The sequence below is a fragment of the Bos indicus genome, chromosome 4 (assembly GCF_029378745.1).
Source record: "Bos indicus isolate NIAB-ARS_2022 breed Sahiwal x Tharparkar chromosome 4, NIAB-ARS_B.indTharparkar_mat_pri_1.0, whole genome shotgun sequence".
Taxonomy (NCBI): domain Eukaryota; kingdom Metazoa; phylum Chordata; class Mammalia; order Artiodactyla; family Bovidae; genus Bos; species Bos indicus.
The window spans coordinates 106649031-106661377 of NC_091763.1; the positions used below are offsets into that span (position 1 = coordinate 106649031).

General features: G+C 48.4%; 1 protein-coding gene across 1 annotated transcript in view; it reads right to left on the reverse strand.

Moving 5' to 3' along the window:
- TRPV5 (transient receptor potential cation channel subfamily V member 5) overlaps positions 1 to 12347 on the reverse strand; it is a 33840-nt gene that overhangs the window by 17969 nt on the left and 3524 nt on the right. The window contains exons 3-9 of the mRNA XM_019959601.2: positions 11827 to 11924; positions 11567 to 11689; positions 10966 to 11103; positions 10575 to 10673; positions 10239 to 10414; positions 9721 to 9867; positions 7688 to 7900 (exon numbers count right to left, since the gene is read on the reverse strand). Coding sequence (XP_019815160.1) covers positions 7688 to 7900; positions 9721 to 9867; positions 10239 to 10414; positions 10575 to 10673; positions 10966 to 11103; positions 11567 to 11689; positions 11827 to 11924 — 994 coding nt within the window. The remainder of the gene's footprint in view (positions 1 to 7687; positions 7901 to 9720; positions 9868 to 10238; positions 10415 to 10574; positions 10674 to 10965; positions 11104 to 11566; positions 11690 to 11826; positions 11925 to 12347) is intronic.

A 12347-nucleotide genomic window follows, 5' to 3' on the forward strand; every position in this document is an offset into this window, starting at 1 on the left:
TTACTGAAGTCCTGTTCAGTTAGCCTCCCAAATTCTCTCAAATGCTCCACTGGCTCTCAATCCATAGCACCACTGCCTTAAAGCAAACCCATGGCACCCTGTACCCACTGCCCGCTCATTCAACCCACTCCTTACCTTGTTTTTGCACTGACCTTTTCAAATGCATATATCATGACCTGGTTTCTCTGCTTAATATCTTTCCTAGTTCCAGCATGTCTTTGGGATAAAAATGAGGGGGGGAGATGGGAGTGATGAGTATTCTCTAAATCTGTATCATAGTAGAAATTCAATAGCTAATGTCTAAATTTAGTTAATGAATAGAGATAGAAGTGTATTATTCAGTGGGACAGAGGTAACAACAGGGACCAAGAGCCTAAAGAGGGAACAACTGGTTGCCTCCAAGAAGTAAGGCATGAGTGAGGTGGGCAGGCCAGTGCACTGGTGGTCTTCATTATACCTGCCACTGGATTTTTTAAGTCATGGGCATGTATTCTTTACTTAGAAGTGCTCACTGTGAAACAGGAATGAAAAATATTCAGACTATCAAGCGTGATGCCCAGAACCCTTGCTGGGGTTGCACATGTGTTCTTTTAGTTAGAACTGTGCTTTGTGAGATGAGGGACTTCGCTGCTAGTTTAGTGGTTGAGACTCCACATTTCGATTGCAGGGGGCGCAGGTTCAATCCCTGGTCTGGGAGTCAAGATCCCACATGCCATCAGGTGAGGCCAAAAAAGAGAAAAAAAAAGTCTTATATTTTATTTTTCTTTTTCCTCTATTTTTAAAATATAAGACTCAGCACAATGGCTTTGCTGGTCTGGTTCCTGCCCTGGGTCCCCATATTCTGTGTCAGCTCCAGCCATGTTGATTACTAGGGTCCTCAACTGGTAAGACAGGTCTCCGTATGAACTGTGCCCCATTCTCAGAATGCCTTCCTCCAGCAGGGTTTTCTGGTTCACCATTAACCTTAAGATCCAGGTCACAGCATTCCTCCTGGGTCTCCTTCCCTGCCCCTCTGTCTAGATCAGCTGTCTCCCTGCAGGAACATGATGCCAGTGTCTGGTCACAGCCCTTCCCCAGCACACTGCAGTTATCTGGACATTTTCTGTCGCACCCAGAATCTTAGAGCTCCCTTAAAGCAGGGACCTCTAACTCCTTTTTATCCACAATGCACACACAGTAGATGCTGCGTTCACAAGGAAGGAAGGAGAGAAGGAAGCAGGTAAGCAGACAGGTGCTTGCTGAGCATGATCTAAGAGCTGGAGGGAGGCAGAGGGGAACCAGGAAGCGAGAGCAGGGAGGTAAATGGAGAAAGGATGATGACGAACTGGGCTCGCCTGGAATTTCCAGATTCCTAGCTCAAGGTCACCTAAGTAGGCTTAGTTAATGATGCACTGAGAAAATCCTCCCCCCCCAGCTCCTTTAAAAAATAAGCGTCTTTCAACAATGACTAGAGTTCTTAACCTCTCTGTATGGCTTAGAATTTCAGGAGTTGTCAATGGCCAAAGCCCCTTGGAGGCTGACTGGCCTTACTTTGTTAAGAATTGGCTTACAGAGAGTGTCCTGCTCACCAGCTGATTGAGCTCATTGTCTTGAAGGAAATGCCCAGAGAAGGGTGGGCCTAGCAGGGCCCAGGTACCACCATGGGGAAGGGTGGGGAGCAAGTGCAACCACTAGGAGGGGGAAGGCACTGGAGACACTTGTCAGACCACATCTGAGACCCTCTCCTTCTCCCCAAGATTCTTGCAGAGCAATGAAGCTCCCAGAAAGAGACCTGCTTGGTCGTCATTCATACAATCATTCCTCTCATCCTCTAAACTGTGCGGGGATTCCTAACCAGGTTGCCCATCAGAATCAGCTGGTTAGTTGGGGGGGCGGTGGTACTTGTGATCTAATGGATGAGACTCCATGCTCCCAATGCAGGGAGTCCAGGTTCGATCCCTGGTTGGGGAACTAAGCAACTGCGACCAAGCACACATGCTACAACTACTAAGCCCACACCTGCTCACTGCAAAACTAGAAAAGCCCGAGCGCCATGACGAATACTCGGTGCAGCCAAAAATATACATACACACATACACATACATTCACACACACACATACGCATACATTCACACACACATACATACACATACATATACACACACACATATAGACATACACATACACACATACATTCACACACACACATACATATACACACACATATACAGACACACACATACACACATACACATACATTCACACACACATACATATACACACATACACATATACATACATACATACAAGAATCAGCTGGGAAGCTTTGTTGCAGCACATATGCCTGGGTGAACCCTGGAGACTCTAATTTGGTGCAAGAATCAAGCATCTTTTTTTTTTTAAGATGTAAATATTTCTACTACAGATCCCCAAGTGAGAATCACTAGGCCAAAAAGGGAGGAAGATCTCATGGTTACCTTATAAGTCTACCTTCCAGGGGCTTATTTTGTGTCCTAGTCTTTGTGTTTTCTCAGGAAGATTAAGCCAGCAGATGTCTTTTCTCTATGGAGACATCCTTATCCATTCCCACAGAAGCAGGACTTACCCCTAGCCACCAAAAGGTTAATCACATAAAAAACTGGGGTCCACATTGACCAACAACAAGCTGAAGAATTGATGCTTTTGAACTGTGGTTCTGGAGAAGACTCTTCAGAATCCCCTGGACTGTAAGGTGATCAAACCAGTCAATCCTAAAGGAGATCAGTCCTGAATATTCATTGGAAGGACTGATACTGAAGCTGAAAGTCCAATACTTTGGCCTCCTGATGTGAAGAACTGACTCATTGGAAAAGACTCTGATGCTGGGAAAAATTGAAGGAGGGAAGAGAAGGGGATGACAGAGGATGAGATGGTTGGATGGCATCACCGACTTGATGGACATGAGTTTGAGCAAGCTCTGGGAATTGGTGATGGACAGGGAAGCTTGGTGTGCTGCAGTGCATGGGGTCACAAAGAGTCAGACACGACTGAGCTCCTGAACTGAACTGAACTGAACCAATGATCAACACTGGAGCATAGGCAGTAGCTCAGTGGCTAGAGGTCAGAGGCAACTCCACGTCTGACTGACTCCCCACTCCTGCACTCCAGCACAGCACCTCTTATCTTGCGGGGGGGGAATATCAGGTGTGCCCAGGTACAGGTGAGTGTGGCAGGCACTGGCTACCTATCGAAGCCTGGAAACAGGAGTTCCTCAAGCAGTGGGTCCCTCTGAGGAAGAAACCTGGAATCCAGCATATTTCTCTGGAGGGAGAAATGATCTGGCTTTGTATTAAAGTTGAAGCTTCTGAAGTGAAACAGACCGGAACCCCAACCAGTACTGCCCTTACTAGCCGAGCATCTTTACCAAAGTACTTAACCTCTCACGACTTCAGATTCACCATCTTTAAAACGGTTATAAGAATTTCATTTACTTATGAGGGCATCTATGAGGATCACCCAGTATAATTCTTTAGCAACCAAAATGCGGTCCACAGAATCACAACACCAGCCTCACCCAGCAGCGAGTCAGAAACGCAGAAACTCAGGGCCCACATCAGCTTTCCTCTCTGAATCTGCTTTTTCACAAGATCTCAGAAGCACCGGAAAATGCATGGCAAGTGCTCAAAGCCAGCGCCCAATAGATGTTATTTTTACCTCCCGGGCTCTCCGTTTCTCCCACCTCTGCCTTCTCTTTAATTTGCTGTGCTTGTTCCAAAGGGAGTTGGGTAGGACCCTCAAGTAAAACAGTGTTGAGCTGGCGTACAGCTGGGTTTCAAATAACTATGGCACTTTAAATAGCGGAGTTTGTGAGGAATTGCAACATGTAGGAATTATCAAGTGTTTCCCCTGTTTAAAATCCTGAGCCTCTCATTAATTTTAGGATAAAAAGTAAAATCCTTGGGATGGCCAGCAACATCCTACATGATTTGGGAAAGATCTGCCCAGACAACCTAATCTGGAGGCTCCTGCCCCAGCTCCCTCTATTCTAACCAGTCTTCTTTCAGTTCCTAGACATTCACAAGACTCTTCTGCCCCAGGGCCTTTGTATATGCATTGTCTCTGCCTAGAATTCACTTTCCACCTTGAATTCATCGGTGCATGAATGCTCAGTTATGTCTGACTCTTTGTGACTCCATGGACTATAGCCTGCCAGGCTCCTCTGTCCACGGAAATTTCCAGGCAAGAATACTGTAGTGGGTTGCCATTTCCTCCTTCAAGGAGTCTCTCAGCATCCTGTCTTCTGATCATAAGCAAAACTCATGTGAATTGTAACAATCACAGTTTGCATTGAAATATCTATTCATTTAATTAATGTCAATCAGTCTGCAAATGGCAAAAGGCAGAGGTGAAGTGTGTTTTGCTCAGACCAGGTTGAGTTTCCAATACCTACAATAAATGCTTGGGGCACGCTTAGGCTCTCAGTAGAGGTTTGTCTAATGAATGAATTAGCAAAGTAATTTGAAGCAAAGGGCATTGGAGAGATCAAGGAAAATCATCAAAACACAGAAAGGAAATCTGATGATGGGAGATCAATACCCGCTTGCTGAACAGCAAATCAGGGGTCTAAACAATCAGAGTGATCAGTTTCACCTTAGAAAGCTTAGCAGATCTCAAGCCAAGCTGAGTATGAGGATCAATCAAGGAATTTCTTTAAAATACCAGTGCCAGGGGCCACCATTTCAGACATTCTGATGCCTCAGGTATGGGGCAGCTTAGGGATCCATAATTTTTTTTTTTTTTTACCAGATTTCTATGTTTCTAATTTGTCGATGTTGTTGTTTAGTCACTAAGCTGTGTCCAACTCTTTGTGACCCCGGGGACTGTAGCCCATCAGACTCCTCTGTCCATGGGATTTCCTAGGGAAAAATACTGGAGTGGGTTGCCATTTCCTTCTCCAGGGAATCATCCCAACCCAGGGATCAAACCTGCATCTCCTACACTGACAGGCAGTTTCTTTAGCACCGAGCCACCAAAGAAGCCCTAATAAGTAGTCTTGGTTAAAAAACTACTGATCTAGCAAGACATAGGATCTGCTCAAGTCAAACAGCTATTTGGTTTTAGAGTTAGGGCTTAAATCTAAGCCACCTAATCCCAGACTTCGAACTTTATGCTCACTTGGCAGTCTAGGGGAACTAGGATTATAATGCACTTTGTTCTGCCTAAACCAAGTAAACATTGAATGAAGACAAGAAATTAACTCATTAATTAAGAGAGTTCTTGGGAAGTCTGGGAATAGCATAACGTTTATGGCTGAGCAATGAAGCATCCTAGAGTGAAGACATTTCTTAAAATATCTCCCAAACTCCACCCTTTCCTATGACTGCTTTTGCCTAGTTTATGCCACCTTGTATAAATAAAGGAGTATTTTCTTTCCTTTCCAGTGTTTTGCGATGGTGCTCTGGGCTACTGTCGTGGAGTCCAGTGACTTTTCTAGATCCCATGAGACCCACAGAGAAAATCCTACAGTGACTGAGAGCTCTGTGTGTCCAGATTTATTAATAGAATTTAATATAAAAGTACTCATTTATCTAAGAGAAAGCTCGGTAGGCTGATTAATATGGCAACAACTGCATTAATCAAGACCCTATGTTGGTACATTTTCATATTTCTAAGACTCTCAAGCAATAGAAATGTAGAAAAAAAGAATTCCATATTATTCAATAAATGTGGCGCATCATGAAAGCAGAATCTTTCAAGTCATGGTGATAAATTTGGGAGCTCCTGATCTAATCCCAATTGACTTCCTGCTAAGAGGAACATATGGGCCCCATCAACTCAGGACCAAGGCCCAAGGGCTCATGCCGAAAATACACAGACCTTCCCTGATGCTCTTCCCTATTCAAACTGCTCACAGCTGCTTTCTTAAGCCCCACCTACCCAACCAAGAAAAGAATATTTGAAAGTCATGAGTCTTCTATTTGGGCTAATGTAGATTTTATCAAAGTGAGCAAAAGGGTAAAAATGCTGAAGGGGGAAAAGAAAGGAAAAAGAAGATGGAAAGAAAGTTAGAGCACTTAGCTATAATTATGCTTCATCTAGTCCTGAGGCAAGGGGAAGTAGCTGCTAATAATTTAGACTATCTAGACTATCTGGGTCAAAGGAACATTATATTCACAGGGACATAACTAGTCCTCCCCCAGAGAGAAAGAGACACCGTGGTAAGAAGAAGGTAAGAAAGAAGAAGGAGCCTTGGTGGTAGTCAGTTGCTCAGCATCACCCAACTCTTTGGCTAGAAGGCTATCTACATTCTGGATCTGCATTCTAGATCCAGAAAATCCCCCCCAGTCAGCCTGAAACAAAGGAAGGCTGGCAAAGAATGCATCTGAGGAATCAGAGTCAGGAGCACTGGAAATGTCCAGCCACCCCCATGCTTATCCATTTCCTTCATCATTATCACTGGCCCATCTCAGTTGGCCATCCCTTCCACGTCCTTATTTCCTGGTGTATGGTCTCCACACCAGGGACAACCTTCGTGTCCCATTTGAGACGCAGGGAACCCAGCTTCCCCCAAATGCACCTATGCCCACCTCGAACAAGGCCGCCCCACCACACTCAGCCTTGTGTTCTGCAGGCAGCAAACCCTGCTTTGTGACAGTCAGAGGCTCTGGACACATGGCCACACTGTATATACACCAAGAGGCAATTCTAAAAGCTTAGAGTGACTTGACCTACTTCAGCATTTAATAAGGCTCTTTGCCCTGTCCTTTCTTTGAGTATCCACTGCCTTTGAGCTAACTCGACTTAGGTTATTTGTTCTTTAACTCCCCCAAACTGCCCCTTTTCCAAGTCCAGGTTGAGCTATACCTCTAGCTGACCCATTCTGCATTGAGCATAAATCTCTAGCCATTGAGCTCTTCCCTGGCAAAATTGTTCCTCCTGTGTCTTTTGCTTTCTGCCCACATGCCTGCACTCCCTTTTAGGTATTTTCAGGTCACTAGGACAAGAATTTTGGTTACCTATTAAATGAACATGTACATTCAACATGCCCAGAAGCACTCATGAGAGCCTGCTCATTCTGTCACACCAAGGAGTCTCCTCCTTTCAACAGCAGACCTGGACATCTACTCCACATCTCTAGTCAGCCATCCTCACCCCAGGTCTCTGAAGGTGACTCACAGAATGGCAAGCTAACCAGAGTAAAAGGGACCCTAGAGACTATTTCCTTCTAACTGCTACCCAATCTAGGCATCCTCTGCAGCACATTTGACAGGTGGTCAGACAGCTGATACCTCACTTTCAATGCACTCATTCTGTGTTCAGAAGCGAATGAAGGTCCGAAGAATGTCTGTGTTACTCACAGGCAGACTCAGGAAATGGACCTGGAGCACACTCTTCCTCCCTTTAGAACAACAAGGCTTCTGTTGAAGGTCACATTTACAAAGGTCTGGTCTACAGACCTTTGTGAGTAACAAGGGATTTTACAAAGGTACAGGTGAACTAAGCATTCTTTCAAAGTTCACAAGAAAGCCATCACTCCCTGGACAAGTCCACTTGTATTCATTAAGCCCCAGCTTTGGTCCCCTTAACTCCCGCCTAATTTATGTCCAGGTAATCAGGAGCCTGCCCCTGCCAGAGTCAAGGGAGTGGCATATTTCCTGGGCAGCATGGCTCTGGTTTCCAGTGCCATCACCCCATGCTAACAGCCCCTCTTATCCCCTCTAAGAGTCACCTGGAGCAGCTTCTGCTGGAATACGGTGATGTCTCGGGAGTCTGTGCGGTTGCCACTACGGGCCTTGAGAGGGCGGTGGATGCAGCACATGGTGAAGCAGATCATGTAGAGCACGTACAAGGCTCCCAGGATGCAGAAGTAAGGCCGCCCATACTTTCTCCATTTGAAGTTCACCAGCTGCTTCACTGGGGTCTGCTCCAGGATCTGACGAGCCTGCCATAGAAGAAGAGGGCAGCAGGGGATGACCAACATAGTGAGTTGCAGCACCAGGTTCCCCACAGGGTCCCAGGCAGGCAGCATCATGATCAGCACAAGTGTCATTCATTCAGTTCATCTTTTCATTCATTTCTTTTACAGATGACTAGTCAGTTTCTACTATTTGTGGTGCCTCAGGCTAGTGCTGCAGATAAACCATGGCAGAAGTAAATACCAGGATCTCTGAGCTCCTCAGAGACTCTGAAGGACGAGACATAGATGGCTGAGATAGTTGAGTGAATGGAGAGTTAGGCAAGGTCTTTTATATAGTAGCAGCAGTTGCCAAGGCAGGAAGAGGTGAGAAGACATTGGCATATGAGGGGGATGTGGCAGAATCTTTTGGAGGGTGCAGGGATTATCCTGTATGAAGTAGCTGAAGGCCAGATCACGGTACCTCATGAATGCCAAGCTAAGGAGTTGGACTTTGTTATCTGAATGCAATGGAAAACTGTTGGAAGGTTCAAGCAAGCATGTAGTCAGATTTGCTCTACAAGTATTACGGACATGAGAGGAACAACAGAGGACTTGGAGAGTCGGGTGTGGCCATAATCTAAGCTGGGTAGGTTAATGCTCAGATCTAAGTGGCCAATGAGACTTTAAAGATGCTCCTGAAAGAGGATGATAGATGGCATGATGCATCTAAGAAAGTAGGAAAAGGCAAAGTCAGAGTTTAGCTGGAGGGACTACCCACAAGCAGAAAAAGTACCTTTTCCCATTGAGCCTACAGAGTAGAAGAGAGACGGGGTTGGGATGGGGGAGGCTTTCTAGACCTGCTGGGCAGAACAAGGCAGGAGGTTGAAGAAGCTCCAGTGAGAGAGCCTCTATTTTCATCATAATGAACAAATCTTGGTTGCCTGATAGAACTGAAGGTGAAGGCTGGGCTTCCAATCCCTAAGAAATCCTGCTCTGAAGAAGTTCATAGCAACCAGCCACTTTGTTCATCAGATCCTCTGATAAACCAGATCCTCTGTTTGTTAGTACCAGCGATCATCTGAGTTTTGTGGCTCTTGAGGGTTTCTAGGAAATTGTTGGGTGGCAGATAAACAATAAGAACTGTACTTTGCCACCATCTTGGAGGTTCCAGAAAGCATCAGTATTTTCTTCTTTTTATAAATCTTCAACAAACTTTCCTTTCCCTCATGTCACCCAATCCAATACTGTTTGAATGACCCATGCATTTTTCCCTCTCTGGAAATCTCTCTTTTTCCTCATCTGCCTGGTGATTCCCAATTCCTTCTAGAAGCCCCAGCTCAAGCACATCTCCTGTGACATCTTTTCTGGTCCATCCAAGCCAATGTAAACGGACCTCCAGTCTGTTGCACCATTATGTACCATTGCGTCATTAGGTACCATTCATAGTATAGACCCCAATGTTTATCTTGAAGGCTATTACAGTTACTGAGAACAGGGATGGGAAATTGACAAAGCTGTCTGAAAGGAACTGTTTTTGAGTTTGTTTCTGTATTCTCAGTTCTTGGTACAGTGTCTGGGACCCAGCAAGAAACTCAATATGCTGAATGAATAAGTGATAGGAAGCAACATCTATCTGGAGAACTCGTATGCAGTGTTAGTATGAGAAAGGTAAGCAGAAGGGACCAGAGCTAAGCAGAGAGAGCAGAGTTAGGGAAGGGGTATTGATCAGCATTTTCTCCCAAAGTCTCAGGAGTCTACCCTCACCCCCATCTATTACAGGGAAGCCTCTAGAGCTGAGGATCTTGGTAAACAGACGGGCTCTGCACAGACGCCTGACAGCCCTTAATCCTCCGTGGTGTCCATACCTCCCGTTTCTTGGAGGAGACCACAAGCTCTAGAAAGGACACGTCTTCTCCCCAGGAGTCAATCTCTGTGAGGTCGTAGAGAGTGGAGGTCAGCGGCCCGCACGTCCACTGGATGTACTTCCGCTTCTGCATCAGGTGCTGGAACATCTGGGTGGACACAGGGGTGAGACGGGGGTCAGCATGTAAAGAGCAGGTCAAGGGCAACACCACGGTTGCTTACTCCTTGGATCTGGTGGACAGCTGGGAACTGACAAGCCTCTGTTGACTTGAACCTTTAATTTGGGGCTGTCTTTCCTTCCCACAAATCCTATAAAGATCTGAAGGAGAGAATAGGCAAGGGGAGTGGAACTTTGGGTTACCACAGCAGATATTCTCAGGTAAGATTCTGTAATCCCCCTGAGTCAGAAATTCCTGAGGCTGAGGATTTTAGTGATGGAGATGGAGGTACTCCCTTTTGGGGAGTTTGGGAAGAAGGGTCAGGAGAAGGACCCCCGTGGGCCTGGGGGAGGGCCCCTCACCACAGTGTTGCCCTCCACTCCGGCCAGCTTGAAGGGGGTGAGGCCCTGGTGATTGAGCATGAGGTCCAGGGACTGCAGGTGGTCCCCTCGCCTGTCGTAGGACAGCAGCAGGTTGTACATCTGGCAGGCAAAGGTTTTGTTGGGCTGGAGGACGAGGATGTGCAACACTGTGTTTCCTGGGAGAGGACACGGGGTGTCACGTGACCCCTGGGACCAGAGTCCCTGCCGTTCCCCAGGACAACCCCCCACCCCGGGGGGGCCTGAGGGCGGTCCCAGCCCCTCCCCTCTCCCCTGCCACCCCCAGCCTCCCAGCGCCCCCTCCAGCCCAGCTCTTACCCAGGGAGTCCTGGGCCCGGATGTCAGCACCGTGCTCAATGAGCAGCCTCACAATCTCCTCGCTGCCCATGCAGGCGGCAAAGGACAGAGGGTGCTCCCCTGGAGAGGCAGAGGCCCGGGCGTGAGATGCAGGCGGGGAGGGGGGAGGGGCGGTGTCTCCAAGCAACCGCCACTCCCTCCCCGGTCTCCGCTCTGGGCCTAGGGCCCCTTGTCAGCAGGACCAGAGGCGGGGATTCTGGAGGGGACCTGGGGTGTGGGTGGAGGCTTGGCTCTGGCCTTTGGCCTTATGAGGGCCGACCTCTCCTAGTCTCCCCAGGCACGGGGCCTCCTCAGCCCACCCTCCCTTGACTGGTGCCCACCCCCATCCTCCCAGCCCCGGTCCTGCTCTCACCAAAGTAGATGAGGTTGTGAGGAGTGAGGCGGAAGGCGGAGCCTATAGCCCTCGCAGAGACACTGGCCCCGTGGTCGAGCAGGGCTTTCACGAGGTTCACGTTCCGGTTCATGACTGCTATGTGCAGGGCCGTCTGACCTGGACAAGAGAGCCGTCTGTCAGGGTGTCTGTTCCCAACTCTCTCGGAGACAAGGCATCCCCCCTGGCTTCCAGGAGATCCCTGAAATCCTTGCATGGATTTCCTCCCTTGACTCAGCAGAATGGTGTGAGACTGAGCCCCAGACGTCCCTCAGGCAGGTCCACTTAGCTGTCTCCGCCTCTTGACTACTGCGGGTGGCATATAAGGGTAATCACTCTAGTGCAGCTATGAAAGAGAGAGAGTTCCGTTCTTCATGGAACGTGAAAGGAGTTGAAGGGAAATAACAAATGGCTAAAGCAGGTCCCAGACACTCACAGCCAAGACCAGGACCTCTGCCTTCCTCCCACACTCCTGAGCACCCATCACTCCTTCCCCGACCTACCCTCAGAGGCTCATTGTAAGAGGTGACTTCAGAGTCTCCCCTACTTGGGTCCACCTTGAAAAACGATGGAGACACCTCACCTACAAATGGCTCACAGATGGCAGGCTCCTTGACCAGCTCGGGGGCAGCCTCCATCAGCACCATGGCAGCCTCCAGGTTGTCATAGAGGGCGGCCACGTGCAGTGCCGTCTCCCCGACAGCCCCTGGAGCAGAGGAGACAGGGACATCAACATTTTCCAGAGACACGCTCCACCGCCCCTTGGCAGAAACCCTCAGAGTGCCTTGCGGGGCATGGCCGGGGCCTCTGCCCCATCTCCACCACTTCTAATTCGGATCTCACCTCGTTGCCGGAAGTCACAGTTTCGGTCCAGCAGAAGTTTCTTCAGGACACACAGGTCATTGTCCTTGGCTGCCCGAAGCAGAGGAGACTCTCGAATCCTGGCAGAGGATGAACGGAGTCAGGCAGAGACAGAATGGCAGAGAGGCCAAGAGCAGAGAGGAAGAGAGTCCTTGTCCTCCTGGACGGACAGCGGCCACACGGAATGCATGGTGACACGTTGCAGTGTTGTCTCCTGGACCCTAGCTCAGGGTCCCCGTGGGGCGGCATTACTACCTCTTCCCACCAGTGGTGGGGGGACTCCTGGCTCAGCTGACTAAGCAGCAGAGTACCTGAGGGAGGGGGGCACGGGGGAGGGAATGGCTGGTCCTGGTGGGCCTGGCCAAGTCATTCTAGCTGAGTCCATGTTTCAGGAACTTGGGAATCAGTAGCGGGTGGAGGAGAGGGAATTTCTGCCCAGTTTCATCCCTGCTCCCAGGCCTGCTGAACCGGCTCTCTTTAGTTTAGAGGAGCCGGAGAGACTG